Source organism: Ascaphus truei, chromosome 11 (genome assembly GCF_040206685.1).
Source record: "Ascaphus truei isolate aAscTru1 chromosome 11, aAscTru1.hap1, whole genome shotgun sequence".
Classification (NCBI taxonomy): Eukaryota; Metazoa; Chordata; class Amphibia; order Anura; family Ascaphidae; genus Ascaphus; species Ascaphus truei.
In genome coordinates this window covers 26,724,659-26,751,806 of record NC_134493.1, presented here as the reverse complement: position 1 = coordinate 26,751,806, position 27,148 = coordinate 26,724,659, and the positions used below count along the sequence as shown (strand labels likewise).

The 27,148-nt window shown below is 49.1% G+C and overlaps 1 protein-coding gene across 2 annotated transcripts in view; it reads left to right on the top strand.

Moving 5' to 3' along the window:
• LOC142463092 (uncharacterized) overlaps positions 1-27,148 on the top strand; it is a 291,163-nt gene that overhangs the window by 207,650 nt on the left and 56,365 nt on the right. For both annotated transcript variants that reach the window (XR_012787370.1, XM_075565366.1), the window contains exons 53-57: positions 4,962-5,043; positions 8,714-8,851; positions 13,741-13,903; positions 15,547-15,668; positions 26,907-27,047. Coding sequence is in view for 1 of the 2 variants with exons in the window: in XM_075565366.1 (XP_075421481.1) it covers positions 4,962-5,043; positions 8,714-8,851; positions 13,741-13,903; positions 15,547-15,668; positions 26,907-27,047 (646 nt within the window). In the remaining variant the exon portion in view is untranslated. The remainder of the gene's footprint in view (positions 1-4,961; positions 5,044-8,713; positions 8,852-13,740; positions 13,904-15,546; positions 15,669-26,906; positions 27,048-27,148) is intronic.

Sequence of the window (27,148 nt, the reverse complement as noted above, 5' to 3'; positions counted from 1 at the left end):
TTTGTTCCATTAACACATGCCTAGGTGACCAGATATTGTTAAAGACGTACAGTGGGGGTCTATGTATTGATTTTCTTCGGTGCAATGCAATTATCTTGTAATATCTGCTCGCCGCTGCAATGATCTTGGTAGTCGGTTTTCTTACAATTGATGCAAACTAGGAAAGGTTTCTTTACTTTAAGGACGGAGGACATAGTGATGGTGAAAGCAGAGTTTAAAACATCCTTTTATCGTATGTTTGTTGCTTAATTTTTCCTATAAGCATATGAGTAGCACCGTAAATATTACTAGATGCATGGAGCTTGGCCCCCTGCAGAAGCACTTACCAAAATTCCCCCCTCCTGTCTCTGTACGTTCCTCCTACATACCAATTAGATTGTAAGCTCCTCGGAGCAGGGGCTCCTCTTCCTAAATGTTACGTTTATGTCTGAAGCACTTATTCCCATGACCTGTTATTTATATTATCTGTTATTTATTTGATTACCACGTGTATTACTACTGTGAAGAGCTATGTACATTAATGGCGCTATATAAATAAAGACATACAATACTATATGATTACCCACATCACAATCTATCAAACATAAGGAATGGAAAGGTAGGAGCAAAGACGCCTCATCACTTTGAGGCTCAGGATGAAAATATCCTTTCATACCAAAATTGCCTTGATACATGGTGACTTTTACCAAGACACGCCATATGCTCATTATGAAACGCTTAGGAATATGGTTGGAATACTAACTGAGAGGAGATGCCAGAACGTAAATGTTCCACAACATAAATAGGGTTTGCCGGGTGGCTTCTCTAAAAATACTGGACACAATGGTAAAAGTTGTGGACACCTGGCAGCCCTAGACATAAAGCACGTTTGTTGATGTAAATTTATAACCGGAGGGATTTAAAGCTTTTCAATTCATGGCATATTTAAAGATTTTGAAATCAGCAACACATCATGACCGCCATTTTTTTTTTTTGCCATTCTAATTTTTAAAGAGATCTCCTCTTGTCCCTTACATCGCTGTTTTTATTTTTACAATCTGGTGCTCCTTTTGTGAGATATAATCATTTGAAATATTAAGTTAAATTGGCTTCTGGGGGGGGCGGGGGGGATTGTCGCTTTTACCACCTTGCAGGGTAATTCTGTATATGACCATGTGGCTATGTATATAGAACGGGAGTGGCCAACGCCAGGTCAGGTTTTAAGGATATCCCTGGCTCGACTGAGCCACTGAATGAGCCACCAGTGCTGAAGCAGGGATATCCTTTAAACCTGACCTGTTGGTGGCCCTTGAGGACTGAAGTTGGCCACTCCTGATATAGAATAAGGCCCTTATTTCAGTGCCTTGCTGACCCATCTCGCATGGAAGGCGTTATCTGATGTACTGTACCGATGTAACGTCCTATTTTTCCTGCACATCTTTCGGGCCAGTCATGTGGAGCTTTGCATGCGGACGCGTGTTTGTTTTTCTCTGTAAAGTAGCTATGCGCTGTTTTGCTAGACGTCTCCCCACCTGCTCGTCATGTATAACTTCATCTGCTGTTATTCGGCCTCACAAATAAGATGAATCATGTTTCTCAGAAACCTTAACTCCAGGAAGATGGTAAACCACAGCTTTTTTTTTAATTAAAGCTGCAGCGCTACGTGGTAACATGTACTATATAGTAAGAGAAATACAGTGAACGCACTTTGTATGCATCATTTTTACAGTATATGTGTATATATATATATTGTCCCTTATATATATAACAGTTTTTTTAAAAGCCTATTCTATGGCATTTGCTTTTTGTTCTTGTGTTTTTCACAGTAAGACTTTTTTCTTCAGTAGACAAGCCGTGTATTGTGTGTGTGTGTGTGTGTGTGTGTATGTGTATAATATATATATATATATATATATATATATATATGTATATACATACACATATACACACACACACACACACACACACAATACACGGCTTGTCTACTGAAGAAAAAAGTCTTACTGTGAAAAACACAAGAACAAAAAGCAAATGCCATAGAATAGGCTTTTAAAAAAATGCCTTTTCAGGGCTTATTGTATACGCTGTTGATTTATCAGAGACTAGAGTTGGTTCTGTTGGACTGAATGATGTCATACTGGCTCATATTGGATTTCTGATTCACTGTGTTCGCAGCAGTGGTGTGGATCACACAGCATCTTAGTTAATTCAGCAATGTAGCCCCTGCTTGTTACCTTGATGCAATGTCCTTAAAACAGCACATCAATTTGTTCCCCCGCCTCTTGTCTGTGCTCTGTCATCAAGGCTCAGATGATGAATTGTACCTGCCATGGTACAAAATAGATGGCCTGATCGATACACTAACTGTGCTAATTAAAACAATTGTATAAATTAGCAGGAGATCTGCAGTAGTTTTTACCCGTCACCCACCTTTCCAGCTACTTGACTTAACCCTTTCCCTAGCAGATGGGGTTGCAGGGCCCCTGACATTAAAGATGTTTACATAACTAGCGTACATGTGACTGTGATGCAGCACGACAGTATCGTGTGTACTGTAGGCTATAGAAAAAACATCTTCTTTATTTCAAAATCAACGTTTCGGTGTTTCACACCTTCACCAGGACATGTTACATGGTAGATGAGATTTAAAAAAGATATGTCCATCATGTTCAACCTATGATGAATTTAGACTTTATCCTATATTTGTATTTACAGTATATTGATCCAGGGGAAGGCAAACAGAAAACCCCAGTGACATAACATCCAATGATATCTCATAAAGGGAAAAATAAATTCCGTCCTGGCTCCAAGAATTGGCAATCAGATTACTCCCCGGATCAACATCCTTCCCATGTTACTTATTTGGTATATCCCTGTATACCTTTCCTTTCTAAAAAGATGTCCAACGACATGAAATAGTGATACAAAGGCGCGAACAACTTAAATGAAATTGTGAAATAATAATAAATTAAGTGATATACAATGAAAATAATTTAAATCTTAAAACCCAGCTCAAACCCTCTGGTGAGACCTGTTTCACGGGTTCCAAGGTTATGACAATTTCTCAAACAATCCAGGGGGAGCATGTAGGGAAAAAGAAACAAAAAACACACAAATAAGTGCAGATGTTTGGGAAATTGATTAATAAAGTATATGATGGTATCTTGGCTCGTATGTCTTGTCTACTCACAGGATATCAGTGAATCAAAAGCAGTTTGCAAATAGGGCTGCTACCCATATGGAATAGTATGGTCAGGATCCCCCTCAAAGTCTCAGTCAGCGCTGAAGTGTAGTATATGTAGGATGAGAGAGAGAACTACATAGTGCGATCAGACTGATATAAATTTCTTTATGTAAAAAAAGGGGGTATTAAAATGCACACTTACAATGTGCCAATATAAAATAAGCATGTATCACACAATTTAGTGAAATTGAAAGTTCGCCGTGCTGCTCACCGCCTCCCTTAGGTTCAGCTGGCTTCCACTGCTCGATATCCGGAGTCAGAGCTTCCCTCCTTGCGCCCGTCGGAGAATGTGACGTCACGGCTGCAGGGCTGGTGAGCTACGGATCGCCTCCAAGATCAAAATAGGTCCACTCAACGCGTTTCGCCCACTTGACAGGAACTGTGTTCGAACCTTCAATTTCACTAAATTGAGTGATATATGCTTATTTTATATTGGCACATTGTAAGTGCGCATTTTAATACCCCGTTTTTTACATAAAGAAATTTATATCAGTCTGATCGAACTATGTAGTTCTCTCTCTCATCCTACACATATCATATATCATCGTTGACGGAGCCTATTGAGGGGGATCCTGACCATACTATTCCATATGGGTAGCAGCCCTATTTGCAAACTGCTTTTGATTCACGGATATCCTGTGAGTAGACAAGACATACGAGCCAAGATACCATCATATACTTTATTAATCAATTTCCCAAACATCTGCACTTATTTGTGTGTTTTTTGTTTCTTTTTCCCTACATGCTCCCCCTGGATTGTTTGAGCAACGACATGAAATAACACTGAAACGTTGACTTTGAAATGAAGACAATTTTTAAAAATTTATTAACGCAGACTGGCCCGCAGCATTATATGCGCGCTAGTTACGGCAGCTGCAGCATTATATGCGCGCTAGTTACGGCAGCTGCAGCATTATATGCGCGCTAGTTACGGCAGCTGCAGCATTATATGCGCGCTAGTTACGGCAGCTGCAGCATTATATGCGCGCTAGTTACGGCAGCTGCAGCATTATATGCGCGCTAGTTACGGCAGCTGCAGCATTATATGCGCGCTAGTTACGGCTGCTGCAGCATTATATGCGCGCTAGTTACGGCAGCTGCAGCATTATATGCGCGCTAGTTACGGCAGCTGCAGCATTATATGCGCGCTAGTTACGGCAGCTGCAGCATTATATGCGCGCTAGTTACGGCAGCTGCAGCATTATATGCGCGCTAGTTACGGCAGCTGCAGCATTATATGCGCGCTAGTTACGGTAGCTGCAGCATTATATGCGCGCTAGTTACGGCAGCTGCGGGTGAGCGCACATTGCAAAGAAGCACGGCACAGCCATGTTATGCCCTAAAGGTATAGGGTGTGCAATCCCTGCATTTGCACTCTCAATTAAAGCTGTAATACAGCACTGGTCCCAAAGACTCTACCAGGGGTGGGAAAGTATGTTTTTTCCTTTCATTGCCCCAATGTAGCCACCACCTCGTGGGGTCTGGCACTCCAGGGGCCGCATGACGTAGTGGCTGAGGGGCTTGTTTTCTAGGGTGAGATTCTCTGGAGTCCTGAATGTGATTTAGCAGGCAGGGAAAGAGGACTCCCTTAATCAGTGATCGCCATGTGCTGGGGGGGCTGTGGCAGTCTGGTGCTGCCACCCCACCGGCGGGCAAAGGGCTCTGCTGCAAAATGTTCCAGTTTGTTGTATGAAAGTGTTTAATGCTTAAAACAAAAACATTTTATGTTTTCATTTAGTGATGAACTGAATATTAAAGCGATGCACAATGTGCCATTTCTACAGTACTACATCCCAAACTCCAGCACCATATTCACAAAGGTAAGCAAATAATGCGCACTGTTACACACTGTGTGTATCTTCTGGGTTCTGCTGCTCCATCTAAACAATGGGGATGTTCTGGTTGCAAATCAATGGAAGGGGATACATCAAGGCTACTTTGGAATAAAAGTCAGGCATACTGACACATTTACTGTACATTTACTTTTCTAGGTGGTTATTTATTATAGGCGACAAAACTAGATGTATCAAAGGAAAAACTCCAGTTACAGTACTTGCAATGGGATGAATTTTCTTTGATAAACATATGACACGGTTTTGCGTACTGGTTTTGTCCCAGTTTGAGACTTTAGTAAATAGACCCCTTAGTGTCACTGTATGAAGCTACCGTACCTTGTTCCAGTTCTGCCCTATGTGCACTAATTTGGGGAATGTCAATAGGAGGAGTTAACAGGCGCACATGTTATAATGGGACGCATCAGGTTCTGGGCTTCTCTTGTTCTATGTTGGGGGAGCCACTTTTTTACGGCATCGCTGAAGGAAAGGGAGCCTGCCTCTCGGGTATAATAAACATAGAACCGTGTGTTTTAAAGTATTGGCTCTGATCTTCACTTTAGTTTATTTATTTATTGTATGTATACAATGTTTTACCAGGAAGTAACACATTGAGAGTTACCTCTCGTTTCCAAGTATGTCCTGGGCACAGAGTTATGATGACAGATACATGGTTACAAATCCATAGTTACATTAAGTGAGCAGGGGTATACATTATATACAAGACATTGCATGCACAGTTAGAGATAATATATATTATGGGCGTATGTAACAGTTACAGACCAGATTAAAATGTGAGACAGCTTTAGATTTGAAAGAACTTAGACTGGTGGCGGCTGAGTCTCCGGTAGACTGTTCCAGTTGTGGGGTGCACGGTAAGAGAAGGAGGAACGGCCGGATACTTTGCTGAACCTTGGGACCATGAACAGCCTTTTGGAGTCCGATCTCAGATGATAAGTGCTGCATGGTGAGGAGCTTGTTTCCATATCTATGTGCAAAATGCTATGTGGAAATCGCAATGTAACTTTTCGGTCCATCTCTTATCTCCAATCAAGGTGTTTGTTTGTTGAGGGATGAAGGAGTGGCTCAGTGTTTGGGGAACCTGGTTGATATCCCGGTTGTCAGCTCCTTGTGACCTTGGGCAAGTCACTTTGTCTCACTATGCCAAAAACATAGATTGTAAGCTCATCTAGGCAGGGCCTGTGTCTGTAGAAATTCTATGTGCTGCATACCGCGCGCTGTACTGTAAGTGGGAAGCGCTTTGAGTCCCATTGGGAGAAAGGCGCTATATGAAATAAAGTTATTATTTGGACTGATAGAGCCAGCACATCAATAAAGATAAAATGGCAGGAGTGGTGTAAAGGTGCTGGGGAGGAAGAGGGGCTTGTTTGGGTGACATCGTATGAATGACCCCCAGTAATTCACATTCTATGCTGTTATTTTAAGTGATATCCTCTAGTTCATCCCACTATGAATGGGAAGTAATAAAGGATCGTACTGTATGGCAGGTGATTATGACCGTGGCCAAGAATGCACCTTGAACACCTTTATTATAAGAGACACCTGCTGTGTTTCTAAATGGTAGTGAAAGTGCTCAGTAGATGTTCATTGTAAATTTTGGCTGAAAAGAAGCTCTATAATGAAGAATAAGGTCAAAGAAATCAATTGAGTCTTAATGGTAGTTATGGTTGACAGGCCACATTAGAAAAGTTTATGTTCAGAGAGAGACATTTTAACGCAGAAAGTAAACCTCCTGCACTGTATAATTATATTAAGTTATACGGAGTGTCTCTCTACAGGTGACCTTTGCTATTGGCTGCAATACTAACATGATATTCACAGATAAAAATAGAATTCTAAATACTTTTCATAAGCTTCAATGGTAATGCTGGCAAGGAGTGCAATAGAGCACTATTGCATGACCTAGCGATGCACTATTGCATGACTTACCAATGCCTCGAGCTGGATCCCTCTCCCATTCCCGATAACCACACCAGGCAACTTCTTGGTGGGAAAAACGGTCACAGCTTTAGTCAGAACAACACCAACATGATAAATATAAGCATTTATCCCAACTAGAGACCCAGCCAGATTGCTCCACTAGTTTCCACAAAGGCCTTGAGGGATACCCTCAGCTCGTGCTCATTCCACCATTCGGGCCCTTAGACCGAATGGCACAGAGCCCTCTTGCGGAAGGTCACTACCATTCTGGTCGCCTAAGCCTAGAATGGTACCGCATTCCCCAAATAACCACGTACGAGGTCTGAGACCTCCCACCAATACTGACTGAGTCCCCTGAGTAAAAATTACTGCCGCCATACCCTTTCCCAAGCTGCAAAGTATGCTGAGCAATGTCCCAACCCTTTTACAGAAGCCCTCATGCCTAAAGACAGGGTGAGTGGGTGGGAACTTCACTCCAAAAGATCCTTGAAGGTGGGAGGTAAGATCCCCCCCTCACCTTAAGTACTCCATCTTATCCCCTTGCCTGACCTCATGGCTCCTTTGGGATGGCGCCCCTCGGCCTTAAGTCATGCTGCTCTTTCTTGATATCATAACATATCATGCTATAAGTGTCAGTGGCACAGGCCACATCTGTATCCTCCGAGACCCCAAAACCTTATGCTTCCAACAAAAAATATAATCTAGAGCAGCTTGATTTCATTCATGCCAAGTCTTCTACATATGCAGCCTTGTAGCCCACAAGAAAGTGTTTTGGAGAGAATCACTGGTGAGCAGTGAGTTGTCAGCAGCTGTGATAATAGGAAGCCGCCTGTAATGTTTTTTTTTTGAGGGTTTTGTTCTTTTTGCAGAGTACGCTTTTGGATGGTTGGAAGTGTTTAGTCATACTGAGCACTGCTTTATTTGTAAGTTATAGAGACAGACACTATAGTGTTTTTAAAAAAAACCAGGGGTACTTGTTATGGGGTACTGTTATACACTCCCCCTCCTCCTTGTTAGGGGCATCTATTCATTGTGCTGTGAAACTGTTTGCCAGTGTTGGAGAAGAGATCAGCTCCATTCAAATGAATAAGACCAACGTCTTCCCCAACCGAGGAGAGCAGCTTCATAGCATATTAAATAGGGGCTTTAGGCCTTTAGATTAAGTCGGTAGAAGTGCTGGAGAACACCCACACTGCAGAACCCCCAATTTACCAGGAAATCAGAGCTAGACGTTGTAAGAATCCCATGTCTCTCAGTAGAAAACATGTAAAAGAAGTCATCCTTAGCAACCCGTATTGGTAGAGGGACAGTGGGGAATCTTCAACCAGAGCCTTGCAGGGTTAGTTTGCAGATGGCTTTAGAACTAAGTAATGGTAGTTGGAGGGATGTTGTTTAATCTGTCTTCAGCTGTGCTGCAGTAGCTACTTGGTCACTTCTGTGAAGAGGACATGTCGGTGGCATATTTGCTTTAAATCTGCATAGCATTTGTCTCTTCAGATTTGGTGCTACCACTGCTTAAAGGAATCCATTCAAATAGAGGCAGATTTCTGCACACAATTTATATTTAAAAAGTCCTAGAGTCAGCTGTCTGTTATCTGAGGCTTACAGCATAGCTTAAGGGCAATATAAAAATGATTTGCTTGTTCAAATAGGGTTTGTCTTTTTATTTAGCATTTAAATGAATAAAAAGGATTGTTCATTGTTGTATATTTTAAAGGTGAACTACTCCATAAATGAAGCAGAAGGGAAGCTGTCTGTTATATTGGAAGAAAAGGAGTTTCACATGTTAACTAAGCTACACTTTACCCGGACCAGCTATTCAAAAACCCTGCAACTAAAGCACTCTTTTCCACAGGTTAGTATTTTTGTTCTTATTTAAGAACGTTGGAGACATCTACAGCTCAAACCCCTTATAACGCTGTGCTTGGGGTCCAAAGAATCACATCGTGTTATAAGCGGGTCGCGTTAGAAATAATGTACAATTGTATGCACTGTACAATAAAGTATTTAAGATACCAATAATCGCGTTGTAAAGTATTCATAAATATGAAAATTGGGAGCCACCCTTACATCGCGTTATAAGCGGATTCGCGTTGTAACGGATCGCGCTATAACGGGATTGAGCTGTACTTCTGCTGAGGCATAACAATAGCATAATAACAGTTGTATAGCAGAGGACCACATATCTGACACACCTACAGTATGAATACCTCTCCGGTACTGGCAACATTACCGTGTCACCATGACCTTTTCATCCAACCATTGTTTACCCGCTCTAATTAAAAGCACTGGGTCACATTTGTCTTTCATTTCTTAGGTTGAAACTATAATGTCACAAACACGCGGAATTAACATAGCAATACAGTGTCTGTGGTTTGCAGGAGTCATTGATTTACTATGTCAGGTGAAATTTAGATTACGGTAAATATAACAGTATAATAACTCAGAATTTTTATTATAAATGTGCAGTATATTTTTAACGTTTGGTACATTTTTTAAAGCACATCACAATAGATGTATGGATATAATATAGGGGAACAAAACCTACACTAGTAAATATTGTATAATCTTGATAAATGGAGGATTAAGGAGGGTACTGTATGTTCATTTTATGGCCTTTGTCAATTGCTAATGATAATCATACAGTATTTTATACAAAATTCCCTGCTAAAGCCATTATTACTCCTTAAAGGCCATTGAAATAAATTTCCTTTAACATATGATATTGGAAATTGCACTTTTGTGAATATGCACCTTAATCTTGTGCAAAGCCAACAACCCATTTATGGACAGCCTTTTGGGCTCATCAGCATTACGTGCTTGTCGGCATTGCCTTCAAAAATTCAAAATCAATAGATTTATAGTTGCTCCCAATATGTCCTGGACCTACTGTATGTGTGATAAAGAACTACACTGTATTCATAACTTAAAGAATGCATTGTATGTGTATGTGTGTGTGTGTGTGTGTGTGTGTGTGTGTGTGTGTGTGTGTGTGTGTGTGTGTGTGTGTGTGTGTGTATATAAACTTATGCCTGCCGCATTACAGTTTTTAAGCACAGCATGGGTTAAAGAAGTACATAGCCAGTGTGTCTGTGTGTGTGTATAATGTATATATTTATAATGTATATAATATATTATTATATATATATATATATATATATATATATATATATATATATATATATATATTATAAATATATACATTATACACACACACAGACACACTGGCTATGTACTTCTTTAACCCATGCTGTGCTTAAAAACTGTAATGCGGCAGGCATAAGTTTATAGGGTTCCATGTTAAAATGGATAAGAAGTTAAGAGTGACACACTGTGCTCATTTGCATGTCATTACCCAGAATCCCTTGCTTCACTGGAAGCATGGTAAACTATGTGATAATGGGGAAATACACTTTACACAAACATCCCCCACAAAGATGGGACTTTTAGCCTGCAGATACTTTCTGGGACCGCAGGAGCCACTCACAGAGACAGTGACTAAATGCATTGAATTTATTCTGACCCATAACTACTTCATATTTGGAAATGACACAGACCTTCAGACCACCGGGGCCGCTGTGGGCACTCGGATGGTGGCACAGTATGCCAATCTGTTCTGCGCAAAACTGAAAAGTGACTTTCTTTCCACCTGTCACTTTAAACCCCTTACATACCTTCGGTGCATCGATGACATCCTCTTGACTTGGACCTCTGGTGAACAGGACCTCATACAGTTCCATAAGAACTTCAATACGTTCCACCCGACCATCAACCTCAATCTCACCCATTCCCCGGAAGTATATTTCCTAGACACCACCATTACTATAAAGAACAACCAACTACAGACCTCTATATACTGCAAACCCACAGACAGAGCCAGCTATTTTAGGGACAACAGCTTCCACCCCACACACACTAAGCATGCAACCATCTACAGTCAAGCCATACGATACAACTGGATATGCTCCAACAAAGCAGACAGAGGCCAGTGGATTACAGCCTTGAGATCGGATTTCATAAACCGTGGATATAACCACAGAATTATAGATCAGCAAATCCACAAAGCCACCAGAATACCAAGAAGTGAGCTCTTTGAATTCAGTCAGAAAGAGACAAGGGTACATTTGGTGGTCACATATAACTCACACCTAGAAGCCCTACGCAAGATTGCCAGGGAACTACAACCCATTCTCCAGGAAGATACAAAACTGCAACAGGTTTTCCCTGAAACACCCTTATTATCATACAACATGTGCCACTCCTCCAACCCCTTTTCAAGTGTTTTTAACACTCAACGGGTTTCACCCTTAAGAGGGGCTTCTTCCCGGGGTGACTAGTGTTTTAGTGAAAAAAGGCAGTTAATGCAGAGCTGACAAATATTCTACATACCAGCCCTACATGGCCAGCGCCAATCAGAAAGTAAAGAAGCGATCACACGGTGCTGCTGACGTCAACTTCACAGCTGATCACGATATAAATTAGTAGATTTACTTAGCCATACCCGCTGTTGACTCCAATGCGTAATTGCTGCAAGCTGAATCAGTGCATGCGTGGATACAATGTGACGGAGATATCTATAAAAAGGTTGTTCCTGTGTTGACAGCGTTGGCAGAACAAAACATGATCCAATCCCACAAAGAAACCGCCTCCTCCGCAGACAATGTGTAGCACCAGCGGAGTCTCAATTTCAGCGTCCCATCATATTGAAATGTGGAATATCTTGCATCTGGGATCCGTGTCCAACGATGTCGTCATGATCATAAATACATAACAGATGTATACAGCGAGTTGTCTCCAATAAACAATTGCTGCAAGCTGAATCGGTGCATGCGTGGATACTATATAGCAAAGATATCTGTAGAGAAACTCGTGTTGACAGCGCTGGCAGGACAACACACGATCCAATCCCACAAGGGAACCGCCTCCTCCGCAGCCAATAGATAGCGCCAGCGGAGTCTCATTTTCAGCGTCCCATCATATTTCAATGCTGTGTATCTTGCATCTGGGATTCGTATTAGACGATGTCAGCGTGGTCATAAATGCATAGCAGATGTATAGAGCTAGATTTACAGTTTAGAAAGTAACCAATCTTAAACTGTCATGTCCCGTCACTGGTGTAAAAGAAGTCAGTCTGCAGCATAAAGCAGCAAGCTGAACACCCGTTACATTTGAAAACCCCTTTTTTTGTGAAAGCAGATTAGAAAGTTGGATTAACATGGGGGCATAATGGTTATGTACTAGCCGGTCCCAAAGATTTGAGGAGCGTCTACTAGTTAAACTGGCTTTCTCTCCCAGAGCCTGTTTAAGATCATTATCTGTACATAGAATCGGCCAATGTTTGTGTAAAATATTTCTTAATTCTGACCACCACTCATTGTATGTCCCATTGAATCTTATTGAATCTTATCTGAGAATCTGTATGCTTTATCCTTGGCTTCAACAAAAGGGCTCTGTTACTCATGACACTACGATTATAGCCTCTATCAATGCATTTGTGACTATAGCCTCTGCATTTGAACCGTTTTTTCATCTCAAGTGCTCTTTCCCCAAAAATATCATATGTAGAGCAATTTCTTTTTAATCTAATAAATTCACTGTACGGAATTCCTTGTATTTGATAATGCAGATGAAAGCTGGAGGCGTATAAGATTGAATTAATTGAACTGCTCTTCCTAAAGATGTCAGTACTGGCATTACCCATTGGATCAATTCCACCGTAGTAGCTACATTTAAAGGTGAATTTAATATTCAGATCATTGTGGTTGAGAACATCGACGAAATCCCCAAACCCTCAGCAGAACCCTGCCAGAGAATGAGGATGTCGTCGATGTATCTCAACCACACTAAAACATGGTTAGTCATCTCCAAATTTGCCTCACAAAACACAATCTCTCGCTCCCACCACCCCAAAAACAAGTTAGCGTATGAAGGCCCACATGTAACCCCCTTCGCAGTCCCTCTTTTCTGATGATAGAACGTGTTCTTAAAAGCAAAATAATTGTGTGTCAGTACAAAAGAGAGAAGCCCCATAAATAGATTGATCAAATTAGGACTCAGTTGTAACGTGAGAGAAAGAACTTTGAGACCTTCAGTCCATCCTGATGATGGATTGATGTACACAAAGCTTCTACATCGCAAGTAGCGATAACAATATTAACATCAACTGTGACACAATTTAGTCTAGATAAGATATCCATTGTGTCACGGAGATATGACGGCAGTAATTCCACAGCAGGGTGTAATTTTATGTGTAACTTAAAATAGTGTTCTATTAAACTTCATTGTTCTGACTTTAATAATATATATTCTTTGTTATTGCGGTTACTTTTTGGAGCGCTTTCAGATGGATACTGTTTGTCTTTTGTGTATGTGTATGTATATGTGTATATGTATATATATATGAGATATTACAATATAGCAAAACATGATAGTATTTTCCACATTTGGTGCAGAATTAAATAGTGGGATCCACTCCCCATTTTGTTTCACTGTCTTCCTAATGTTTATTAACCACTTCCCTCAATAAGATACATGCCATGCATACAGTACCTGCACATTGGTTTCTCAAATGGACACTGGAGTAAGGTTTTTGGGGTAATGCTATTTACAAGACATGTCTATGAATCTGTCCATGTCATAGCTCAGTGTAAGGGATCGTGTGTTCCTGATAACCAAACTGGTAAAACCACAGTGTGCTATTTTTTTTATTTTTAATACACCCATTTTTGTGTTTTGTTTTTCCAGTTAAGAAACCTCCCGGCACTGATTGATTTAAAGACGGCTTATGAGAAAAGCAATACGACGTGCACATTGAAACATGTAACATTGTGGGGGAGCCAAGACCTGAAGCTGGCAGGTTCCTACACAGGACAATTCCCAAAGTTATCGGGAGGTCATGAAATAATGGGTATGTATTATGTTAATATAACACTGTCAGTCTTCCCTGGTTGGCTATTTTCTATTATAATCTCAACTCTACTGATTAAAACATATTGTATATAGAATAAGTACTAGATCCGTGACAGATAGAAACTATATTACATACAGTATTTTCTATTTAATATTATTACCACAAGTGACTCACTTTAAAAGCAATACCATAGATTTAAATCAGAAATCTGTCCCTTGCTAAAAGGACTTTATAAAATGTGATGAATGATTCCCACGCCAACAGTGTGATTCAGGGAGATCTTTTTGCAGATCTTGCTCTATTATACCAAAGTTGCTAACAGACCAGCAAATGAGAATGGAAAAGGTCCATTGGATCATTATTACACTGCTGAGCAAGAGGTAGATGGCTAGTATGCCTAAGAGTGGCACAAGGGTTGGCATGCACATGGCTGGTATGCCACCCTCAGGATGGCACAGTGTTTGCTGGGTTTTAGACAGCTGGTTTAAACAGGGTAGCTGGGTATGTGATCAGGACCATGTGATCATTGTAACAACCCCAATTCCCGGTGTCGGCTCCTTGGGACCTGTCGCAAGTCACTTTATCTCCCTGTGCCTCAAGCACCAAAATCATAGATTTTAAGCTCATCTGGGCAGGAACTGTGTCTGTAATAATACTTTGTGCTGGATACCGCACACTATACTGTAATGGTGAAGCACTTTGAGCCCCAATTGGGAGAAAAGTGCTATATGAAGTAAACATATTATTATTCATAATAATAAAAAAAATAATTGGAACTGGGCCATTGTCTGATGTAGCACAAGATCCGGATGCCTCCTAAATTCCTCACCCTCTTTAAAAAAGGAAGCGCTGAACAGAGTGGATAACAGCTTTAAAGCTAGAACAGTCCAATACATTTGAATAACAGATCTTAAGTCCGGAAGTGGTCTAGTGACTTTCACTCCTGACTTGGCCAGCGACTGACGCAGAGTTCACCCACTTCAAAGATAGGTCCACTACCACTAGGACACCACCACCACTTCTCCACATAATAGGACCATTTGACACAGCAAGTATTCCTATTTTCCATACTTAATGTACAGTATGATTGCTACCTTGACACTGCTGAAAACAAGGGTACCACCAAAACGGTATTGAAGCAAACTGTTCAACTGACTTTGGTTTAGAGGGTAACACTAACTTAATAATAAGTAAAACCTACTGTAGTTAAGGTTTGTAAACAAAAAACACAGTTTTGTTGTAGGTTATGATACCTTTTATCAGACTATCATTAGAGAATTGTATACTGTAGGTGACATTATAGTGTACATTACAAAGCTTTCACAACCTCATAGGTGTCTTCTTCAAGTACAGTATACCACATTCCAGAAACCTATGAGGTTGTGAAATCGCTGAACACTATCATTTCAGCTATGATTAACTCTAATGTTGGTCCGCTAAAGGTTATCACAACCTACAACAAATCTGCTTTTCTCCGGGGGCCATGCGGCTTCTAGAACTTGGAACTAAACAAAAGGTTGTGGTTCTTCCCATCTAAGCACCAGTCTGATATACATATCTTCTTATGATTTCTTTTTGCATTGGGAAACATGATGTGCACACATTGTCAAACAGTAATAAAGTAAAATTTTGCCTTGCAGGCGAGTTCTCTCACTCTCTCTTCCTCCCAATGTTGCGGCATGCCAAATTCAACATGTATGTACAGCATTCTGCTCGCAGCTACCGGGATCATATTGTCATTGGCTGGAATGGCAGCGACCAGGTACAAGCAGATATCCATAATCCAATATTATGAACACTATATACTAGATTGCATACACACACACTCACACACTTGTGGCATTTGCACTATACCTTATACAAAACTACAGGATACTGTACCTTTTCTACAGAGACGCATGTGTAAGAAATAAGAAATACGGCCTTTACGTATTTCAGTTCTTATACAAACAGCAGTGGTATTTATAGCCAAATATTGGTGCAGATTCACAACTTAAATCAAGATTATTTGTGTGTGTGTGTGTGTGTGTGTGTGTGTGTGTGTGTGTGTGTGTGTGTGTATATATATATATATATATATGTATCTACTATATATTTGTGAAAGCACTGTATGTTTGTCTGCATGGCCTGTGTCCCTAGGGGAAATCTCATTGGTCCCTTGGGCCGCCCGCCCCCCGCACCTCTCATTGGCCTGAGGCGGAGTGACGGGCCAAAACACAGGCCACACACACACACAAGGCAAAACACACACACACACACCCCCACCACACCTCTCTCTCCTCTCCCCCCCCCCCCCATCACATTCACCTCCTCCTCTCCCCCCAGTCAGCGGGGGAGCTCTCCCCTCACCCGGCGCTCTCCCTAACCCCCCCCCCCCCACACAGCACGCGGCTCTCCCCTCACCCGGCGCTCTCCCTCACCCCCCCACACACACAGAGCACGCGGCTCTCCCCTCACCCGGCGCTCTCCCTCACCCCCTCCCCCCAACACACACACAGAGCACGCGGCTCTCCCCTCACCCGTCGCTCTCCCTCACCCCCTCCCCCCCCCACACAGAGCATGTGGCTCTCCCCTCACCCGGCGCTCTCCCCCCCCCCCCCACACAGAGCACGCGGCTCTCCCCTCACCCGGCGCTCTCCCTCAAACACAGAGCACGCGGCTCTCCCCTCACCCGGCGCTCTCCCTCACCCCTCCCCCCCCACACAGAGCACGCGGCTCTCCCCTCACACAGGCCGCTCCTTCGGCTGTCTCCGCCTCTCCTCCGGCTGTCTCCGCCTCTCCCCGCGAGAGGCCCAGCACCTCCTCACCGGAGCGTCTCAGCCTCTCCACGGAGGAGCCGGAGCAGGGCGGCCAGTATCCGGGGGAAGAGGAGCGCGGCCGTGTGCAAGGTGAGTACACGCAGGGGAATGGCTTATTTAACGCGTCCCTGACTCCCCCTGCCCTTTGCCCCCCCTGCTCTCCCTGGCCCCCTGCCCTCCCTGCTCCCCTGCCCTTTGCCCCCCCCTGCCCTCCCTCCCCCTGCCCTTTGCCCCCCCTGCCCTTTGCCCCCCCCTGCCCTTTGCCCCCCTGCCCTCCCTCCCCTTTGCCCCCCCTGCCCTCCCTCCCCTGCCCTTTGCCCCCTGCCTCCCTGCCCTTTGCCCCCTGCCCTTTGCCCCTGCCCTTTTCCACCCTGCCCTCCCTCCCCCTGCCCTTTGCCCCCCTTCCCTTTGCCCTCTTTCCCCCCTCCCTCCATGCCCTCTTGCCCCCCTCCCTCCCTGCCCTCTTGCCCTCCTCCCTCCCTGACCCCTCTTGCCCCTCCCTGTCCTTAGCCCCCCCGCCCCTCCCTGGCCTTTTTCCCCTCCCTGCCCTTTGCCCCCGCCCCTCTCTGCCCTTTGCCCCCGCCCCTCCCTGCCCTTTGCCCCCCCCCACCGCCCCTCCCTGCCCTTTGCCCCCGCCCCTCCCTGCCCTTTGCCCCCCCCCACCGCCCCTCCCTGCCCTTTGCCCCCCACCGCCCCTCCCTGCCCTTTGCCCCCCTGCCCCTTTGCCCCCCGCCACTCCCTGCCCCCCGCCCCTCCCTGCCCCTTTGTCCCCCCGCCCCTCCCTGCCCCTTTGCCCCCCCACCCCTTTGCCCCCCCCGCCCCTTTGCCCCCCCGCCCCTTTGCCTCCCTGCCCCTTTGCCCCCCCACCCCTCCCTGCCCCTTTGCCCCCCCGCCCCTCCCTGCCCCTTTGCCCCTCTGCCCCCGCCCCTCCCTGCCCCTTTGCCCCCCTGCCCTTTGCCCTCCCTCCCTTCCACACCCCTTGGCCCCCCCCCCCACCCTTCCACGCCCCTCCCCCCCACCCTTCCACTCCCCTCCCCCCCACCCTTCCACTCCATGCCCCCTGCCCTTCCACGCCCGGGCAATGCCGGGTATACCAGCTAGTATATATATATATATAACAAAAAGATGCTGTGTGCACACAAACACGAAACCTTAAATAAAAATAATAACAATAGAAAATTAAAAATATACTTAACAGAAGTCAGGGTGCTTGCAGATAGACAGGGAACCTCCAGCCAGTCCAATATATATACAAAAAACAGGAATTCCGCAGCACACTCAGTAGAAAAAGGGATCATTTAATAGCACTAGATCATCAGTCAATCTAACATGCTCCAGAGCAACGTACGTTTCAGACCGAGAAAGGACTGTATGGTCTGAAACGTACGTTGCTCTAGAGCATGTTAGATTGCCTGATAATCTAGTGGTATTAAATTACCTTTTTTCTACGGAGTGTGCTGCGGAATTCCTGTTTTTTGTGTGTATATATATATATCTACTATATATTTGTGAAATCACTGTATGTCTGCGTCCCAAGGGTCAATCGCATTGGACCTTGGCCCTGTCACTCCGGCTCAGGCCATGCCCGCCCCCGCACACCTCTCATTGGCCTACGTCCAACACCAATGCCACACTGTCCCACCCCTCACTGACTCTCATTGGCCTGCGTCCAATGCCCGCCCCCGCACACCTCTCATTGGCCTGCGTCCCACCCCTCACTGACTCTCATTGGCCTGCGTCCAATGCCCGCCCCCGCACACCTCTCATTGGCCTGCGTCCCACCCCTCACTGACTCTCATTGGCCTGCGTCCAATGCCCGCCCCCGCACACCTCTCATTGGCCTGCGTCCCACCCCTCACTGACTCTCATTGGCCTGCGTCCAATGCCCGCCCCCGCACACCTCTCATTGGCCTGCGTCCAACACCAATGCCCTAATACAGTGTTTCCCAAACTGTGCGCCGCGGCGCCCTGGTGCGCCGCGGCTTGGCTAGAGGGGCGCCGCGATCAGGGCTGCCAGCAGCGGGAAACAAGGGCTGCTAGCTCATTTAAAAAAAAAAATAAAAAAAACCTCTGAGGGGAAGCAGAGGAGCGGTCACGTGACCGCTCCCATCCAATGGGGACTGCAGCCTGCCCGGCATTGCAACTTCAGTGCCCGGCATTGCAACTACAAAGCCACCAGACAGCAGTGTGTGTGTGTGTGTGTGTGTGTGTGTGTGTGTGTGTGTGTGTGTGTGTGTGTGTGTGTGTGTGTGTGTGTGTGTGTGTGTGTGTGTGTGTGTGGTGTATGTGTGGTGTATATATATATATATATATATGTATATATGTGTGGTGTGTGTGTATATATGTGTGGTGTGTGTGTATATATATATGTGTGTGTGTGTGTGTGTGTGTGTGTGTATATATATATATATATATATATATATATATATATATATATATATATATATATATATATATATATATATATGTGTGTGTGTGTGTGAATATATTTATCAAAGTTGCACAATGTTAATAATTTATTCTCACATGTCTTTTTTTTTTAAATGTTTAAAATATTATATAATATACACACACACACACACACAGCTACCAAGTGACAAACACACACAGTGATACCCGCCTCCCAAGCGCGCTTGCTGTCTCCTCTGCCAGGACAGCAAAAAGCTCCTGGTAGAGCGAGTGGCAGCAAGCAAGAGCGAGCAGCAGCACCTAGGCGCTTACTATGTCCCAGGCCGGAGGAACTATAGCCGCGTTGATTACAGATGCAGGGGCTTTGTGCATCTGTTCAGCCCGCTCAGCGACGCTGAGCTGCCTACGCTGAGAGAGGGAGGCCCGGCGCTCACGCTGGAGGAGCAGCACCGTGAGACAGATGTCTCCCAGTAGCACTGCAGCGTCACCCCCCCCCCCTCCCTCCCCGCAGCACACCGGCCCTCCCCCCACGTGGCACAGGCCCCCGCAGCACTGACCTCCCCCATGCAGGGACCGGGCCGTTCAGCCATACCCTCACCCACCCCCCCCGTATCTGTGTGTATTTATTTGTGTGTGTGTGTGTATCTGCATCAGTGTGTGTGTATCTGTGTGTATTTATTTGTGTGTGTGTGTGTGATTTATTTGTGTGTGTGTGTATTTGTGTGTGTGTGTGTATTTATGTGTGTATTTATTTGTGTGTGTCTGAGAGAGAGAGTGAGGTCAGAGAGAGAGAGAGAGAGAGAGAGAGAGAGAGAGAGAGAGAGAGAGAGGTGAGGTCAGAGAGAGAGAGAGAGTGAGGTCAGAGAGAGAGAGAGAGTGAGGTCAGAGAGAGAGAGAGAGTGAGGTCATAGAGAGAGAGAGAGAGTGAGGTCATAGAGAGTGAGGTCAGAGAGAGAGAGATGAGGTCAGAGAGAGAGAGAGAGAGTGAGGTCAGAGAGAGAGAGAGAGAGAGTGAGGTCAGAGAGAGAGAGAGAGAGTGAGGTCAGAGAGAGAGTGAGGTCAGAGAGAGAGAGAGTGAGGTCAGAGAGAGAGAGAGTGAGGTCAGGGAGAGAGAGAGTGAGGTCAGAGAGAGAGAGTGAGGTCAGAGAGAGAGAGAGAGAGAGTGAGGTCAGAGAGAGAGAGTGAGGTCAGAGAGAGAGAGTGAGGTCAGAGAGAGAGAGAGTGAGGTCAGAGAGAGAGAGAGTGAGGTCAGAGAGAGAGAGAGTGAGGTCAGAGAGAGAGAGTGTGAGGTCAGAGAGAGAGGGAGGTCAGAGGAGAGTGTGAGGTCAGAGAGAGAGAGTGTGAGGTCAGAGAGAGTGTGAGGTCAGAGAGAGAGAGAGAGGGAGAGTCAGAGAGATGTGAGGTCAGAGGTCAGAGAGAGAGAGTGTGAGGTCAGAGAGAGAGAGTGTGAGGTCAGAGAGAGAGAGTGAGGTCAGAGAGCGAGAGTGCGGTCAGAGAGAGGTCAGAGAGAGAGAGAGTGAGGTCAGAGAGAGAGAGAGAGAGAGAGAGAGAGAGAGAGAGGTCAGAGAGAGAGAGTGAGGTCAGAGAGAGAGAGAGAGTGAGGTCAGAGAGAGAGAGAGAGTGAGGTCATAGAGAGAGAGAGAGAGAGTGAGGTCATAGAGAGTGAGGTCAGAGAGAGAGAGAGTGAGGTCAGAGAGAGAGAAAGAGAGTGAGGTCAGAGAGAGAGAGAGAGTGAGGTCAGAGAGAGAGAGAGAGAGAGTGAGGTCAGAGAGAGAGAGAGTGAGGTCAGAGAGAGAGAGAGTGAGGTCAGAGAGAGAGAGAGTGAGGTCAGGGAGAGAGAGAGTGAGGTCAGAGAGAGAGAGTGAGGTCAGAGAGAGAGAGAGAGAGAGAGAGAGAGTGAGGTCAGAGAGAGAGAGTGAGGTCAGAGAGAGAGAGGTGAGGTCAGAGAGAGAGAGTGAGGTCAGAGAGAGAGAGAGTGAGGTCAGAGAGAGAGAGAGTGAGGTCAGAGAGAGAGAGTGTGAGGTCAGAGAGAGAGGGAGGTCAGAGAGAGGTCAGAGAGAGAGAGAGTGTGAGGTCAGAGAGAGTGTGAGGTCAGAGAGAGAGAGAGAGAGGGAGGTCAGAGAGAATGTGAGGTCAGAGGTCAGAGAGAGAGAGAGTGTGAGGTCAGAGAGAGAGAGTGTGAGGTCAGAGAGAGAGAGAGTGAGGTCAGAGAGAGAGAGTGCGGTCAGAGAGAGGTCAGAGAGAGAGAGAGTGAGGTCAGAGAGAGTTAGAGTGTGTGAGAGAGAGTGAGAGTGTCTGAGAGAGACACCAACTGCGCACTGCAACTGTTAGGTATGTTTGTACACCTATGTATGTATGTACACCTTTGTTTTTACTTTGGGCGCCGCGTAAAAATCCTGATCGCCTTGGGGAGCCTTGAAAAAATTCTGATTGCCTTGGGGAGCCTTTAACCGAAAAAGTTTGGGAACCACTGCCCTAATACTTCCACACTGTCCCACCCCTCACTGAGTTTTGGGAACGCTTTGCTTTTGCAACACCTAATCCTCTAATCCTCAACCTGCTCTGGGGCCACGCTTCACAGCTATCAAAACCTTCACGTCTGCTACCACAGACTGCCGAATCAGGTACAGAATCTACACACAACGCACATACACAGCACACACACACATTCACACAACACCAAACACTGCAGACTGCCTCTTCAAACCCCCCCTCCCCTCCACGCCACACATCTCCCTCCCGCAACCGGACCGCGAGGCTGCGGCCTCCACTCACACACCATGGCAACGATGTCCCTCCCCCTATCCCGCCACCTCACACAGTGTAGCTCCCGCGAACCGCACAGCACGCCTCATCTCCTGCACCTCACACAGCTCCCTACCGCAACCAGACCGCGAGGCCCCCTACCCCGCTACACCATGCCACCAATGCCCCTCCCCCTATCCCGCTAGCTCACACAGTGTAGCTCCCGCTACACACCACTCCCTCCCGCTACACACCACTCCCTCCCCCTCCATTCCTCCCCGGCGGGGGAACAGGCAGGCTGCCACGCGGCGCCTAAGATGGCGGACCCCCTTCCTCCCTCGCGCTCCATTCCCTCCCGCTCCACTCCCTCCCGCTCCACTCACCACCCTCCCGCTCCATTCCCTCCCGCTCCACTCACCACCCTCCCGCTCCATTCCCTCGCGCTCCACTCACCACTCCCTCCCGCTACACACCACTCCCTCCCGCTACACACCACTCCCTCCTGCTACATTCACCTCCCTCCCCGGCGTGGGAACAGGCTGCCACGCGGCGCGTAAGATGGCGGACCCCCTTCCTCCCTCGCGGTGCCGAGTGAGAAGATGGCGGCGGCCGGAAGTACAGGTAGGTGTCGCGTGTGTGTGTGTGTGTGTGTGTGTGACACTGCCCCCCTCCTGTCCACTGCCCCCCCTCCTGTCCACTGCCCCCCCTCCTGTCCACTGCCCCCCCTCCTGTCCACTGCCCCCCCTCCTCCTGTCCACTGCCCCCCCCCTCCTGTCCACAGCCCCCCCCTCCTGTCCACAGCCCCCCCCCTCCTGTCCACTGCCCCCCCTCTCCTGTCCACTGCCCCCCCTCTCCTGTCCACTGCCCCCCTCTCCTGTCCACAGCCCCCCCTCTCCTGTCCACTGCCCCCCCTCTCCTGTCCACTGCCACCCCTCTCCTGTCCACTGCCCCCCCTCTCCTGTCCACTGCCCCCCCTCTCCTGTCCACTGCCCCCCCTCTCCTGTCCACTGCCCCCCCTCTCCTGTCCACTGCCCCCCCTCCTGTCCACTGCCCCCCCCTCCTGTCCACTGCCCCCCCCCCTCCTGTCCACTGTCCACCCCCTCCTGTCCACTGTCCACTGTCCACTGCCCCCCCTCCTGTCCACTGTCCACCCCCTCCTGTCCACTGTCCACTGCCCCCCCCTCCTGTCCACTTCCCCCCCTCCTGTCCACTGCCCCCCCCCTCCTGTCCACTGTCCACCCCCTCCTGTCCACTGTCCACTGTCCACTGCCCCCCCTCCTGTCCACTGTCCACCCCCTCCTGTCCACTGTCCACTGCCCCCCCCTCCTGTCCACTGCCCCCCCTCTCCTGTCCACTGCCCCCCCTCCTGTCCACTGCCCCCCCCTCCTGTCCACTGCCCCCCCCCCTCCTGTCCACTGTCCACCCCCTCCTGTCCACTGTCCACTGTCCACTGCCCCCCCTCCTGTCCACTGTCCACCCCCTCCTGTCCACTGTCCACTGCCCCCCCCTCCTGTCCACTTCCCCCCCTCCTGTCCACTGCCCCCCCCCTCCTGTCCACTGTCCACCCCCTCCTGTCCACTGTCCACTGTCCACTGCCCCCCCTCCTGTCCACTGTCCACCCCCTCCTGTCCACTGTCCACTGCCCCCCCCTCCTGTCCACTTCCCCCCCTCCTGTCCACTGCCCCCCTACTGTCCACTGCCCCCCCCCTCCTGTCCACTGCCCCCCCCTCCTGTCCACTGCCCCCCCCCTCCTGTCCACTGCCCCCCCCTCCTGTCCACTGCCCCCCCCTCCTGTCCACTTCCCCCCCCTCCTGTCCACTGCCCCCCCTCCTGTCCACTGCCCCCCCCTCCTGTCCACTGCATCCCCCTCCTGTCCACTGCCCCCTCCTCCTGTCCACTGCCCCCCCTCCTGTCCACTGCCCCCCCTCCTGTCCACTGCCCCCCCCTCCTGTCCACTGCCCCCCCTCCTGTCCACTGCCCCCCCCTCCTGTCCACTGCATCCCCCTCCTGTCCACTGCCCCCTCCTGTCCACTGCCCCCCCCTCCTGTCCACTGCCCCCCCTCCTGTCCACTGCCCCCCCCTCCTGTCCACTGCATCCTCCTCCTGTCCACTGCCCCCCCTCCTGTCCACTGCCCCCCCTCCTGTCCACTGCCCCCCCTCCTGTCCACTGCATCCCCCTCCTGTCCACTGCCCCCTCCTGTCCACTGCCCCCCCCTCCTGTCCACTGCCCCCCCTCCTGTCCACTGCCCCCCCCTCCTGTCCACTGCATCCTCCTCCTGTCCACTGCCCCCCCTCCTGTCCACTGCCCCCCCTCCTGTCCACTGCCCCCCCCTCCTGTCCACTGCATCCCCCTCCTGTCCACTGCCCCCCCCCTCCTGTCCACTGCCCCCCCTTCCTGTCCACTGCCCCCCCTTCCTGTCCACTGCCCCCCCTCCCCCCTTCCCACCGCCTCCCTCCCCCCTTCCCACCGCCTCCCCTCCCCCTTCCACCGCCTCCCCTCCCCCTTCCCACCGCCTCCCCCCCCTTCCCACCGCCTCCCCCCCCCCTTCCCACCGCCTCCCCCCCCCCTTCCCACCGCCTCCCCCCCCCCTTCCCACCGCCTCCCCTCCCCCCTTCCCACCGCCCCCCCCCCCTTCCCACCGCCCCCCCCCACCACCCCCCCCCTTCCCACCGCCCCCCCCCTTCCCACTGCCCCTTCCCACCGCCCCCCCCCTTCCACCGCCTCCCCCCTTCCCACTGCCCCTTCCCACCGCCCCCCCCCTTCCCACCGCCTCCCTTCCCACCGCCCCCCCCCTTCCCACCGCCTCCCTTCCCACCGCCTCCCCACCCCCTTCCCACCGCTTCCCCTCCCCTTCCCACCGCCTCCCCCCTCCTTCCCACCGCCTCCCCCCCCCTTCCCACCGCCTCCCCCCCCTTCCCCCCGCCTCCCCCCCCCTTCCCCCCGCCTCCCCCCCCCCTTCCCCCGCCTCCCCCCCTTCCCACCGCCTCCCCCCCCCTTCCCCCTCCGCTCCCCTTTCCCCCCCCTCCGCTCCCCTTTCCCCCCCTCCGCTCCCCTTTCCCCCCCTCCGCTCCCCTTTCCCCCCCTCCGCTCCCCTTTCCCCCCCTCCGCTCCCCTTTCCCCCCCCTCCGCTCCCCTTTCCCCCCCTCCGCTCCCCTTTCCCCCCCTCCGCTCCCCTTTCCCCCCCCTCCGCTCCCCTTTCCCCCCCCTCCGCTCCCCTTTCCCCCCCCCTCCGCTCCCCTTTCCCCCCCCTCCGCTCCCCTTTCCCCCCCCCTCCGCTCCCCTTTCCCCCCCCCTCCGCTCCCCTTTCCCCCCCCCTCCGCTCCCCTTTCCCCCCCCCTCCGCTCCCCTTTCCCCCCCCCTCCGCTCCCCTTTCCCCCCCCCTCCGCTCCCCTTTCCCCCCCCTCCGCTCCCCTCCACCCCCTCCGCTCCCCTTTCCCCCCCCTCCGCTCCCCTTTCCCCCCCCTCCGCTCCCCTTTCCCCCCCTCTGCTCCCCTTTCCCCCCCTCCGCTCCCCTCCACCCCCCCCTCCGCTCCCCTCCACCCCCCCCTCCCCTCCCCTCCACCCCCCCCCTCCCCTCCCCTCCACCCCCCCCCCTCCCCTCCCTCCACCCATGCACCCCCCTCCCCTCCCCCTCCTCCCCCCCCTCCCACCCCTTCCCCCCCCTCCTCTAACCCTTCCCCCCCCGCTCCTCTAACCCTCCCCCCCCCGCTCCTCTAACCCTTCCCCCCCCCCTCCTCTAACCCTTCCCCCCTCCTCTAACCCTCCCCCCCTCCTCTAACCCTTCCCCCCTCCTCCACCCCTTGCCCCCCTCCTCCACCCCTTGCCCCCCTCCTCCACCCCTTGCCCCCCTCCACCACCCCCTCCTCCCCTTCCCGCCGCCCTTCGCCTTCCTGCCCGCCTTACCGCCTCCCCACCCCCCGCCTCTGCCTTTCACCCGCCCTTACTCCGGCCGCCTCTGCCTTTCACCCACCGCCTCACAGCCGCTGCACGCACTCAACAGACACCCGCCACACTCGACACATACCTGCCGCCACACACACCTGCTGCCTCCCGCCCCTACGCACCGACATCACTGTCCCACCGCCTCACACCCTAGCAGGACCCCCACGCACAGACAGCACTCACAACCCACGCGCCACCGCCGCCTCACACCCTAGCAGGACCCCCACTCACAGACAGCACTCACAACCCACGCGCCACCCGCCGCCTCACACCCTAGCAGGACCCCCACTCACAGACAGCACTCACAACCCACGCGCCACCCGCCGCCTCACACCCTAGCAGGACCCACACTCACAGACAACACTCACAACCCACGCACCACCCGCCGCCTCACACCCTAGCAGGACCCCCACTCGCAGACAGCACTCACAACCCACGCGCCACCCGCCGCCTCACACCCTAGCAGGACACACGCCTCACATTTTTACATCACTTATGGCACCAAAATATACATTGTACTGTGGTGTGGTTACAATAAACCATTTTTATACAACATCGTATTACATTTTCTTCCATCTTTCTTTTCAATATTATTATCCAACCTTTACAACAAATACTCACCTATTGTTCCACAATTTATAAATAATACTACCTATTACGCATTTACATCCCGGGCAACGCCGGGTCTCTCAGCTAGTATATATATCAAAAACAAGCAGCTGGCACTCTATATAGTGAAAAACAATGGTGGTGCTAGTACCATACAAATAAACAAAACATATTACCATCCTTGCGTCAGGCAAAAAAGAGGCAGCACTCACATCCAGGGAATAAAATGTGTATTCAGGCATGTGTAGACAGACAACCAATCCCGACGTTTCGGCTCCGGAACGGAACCTTTCTCAAAGTTTTTTTATATACACATATATTCACATACACTCACACTCACACACAAACACCAACCGCATTTTCTTACACATTTCAAGCTTAGATTTTACTAAAACAGGTCACTAGTATGGAATATAAATTCTGCTACGGCTTAACAATATAAATGTAATGTGCTTAATCACAAAGAGTTGTGCATTTGATGATCTCTATTGTCAAGGTGAGAATTTCATCTGCGCTGAAGATCGGGAAGGAACGGTTAGACTGCCGAGCTGGTTTCACCCACCCTTTTAACTTTGCATTAAGGCAGTTGGAACTCAGCTCTTTATCAGAAAGAAGAGGAAGGAAATACAGTCAACAGGTACTGTAAAGTATTAAAAAAACCATTTCTCAGAATAATGTCTATATACTACTACTAACAGTGTGACATGCAGCCTCTGGATAAAGTATTAGCCTCTTTTC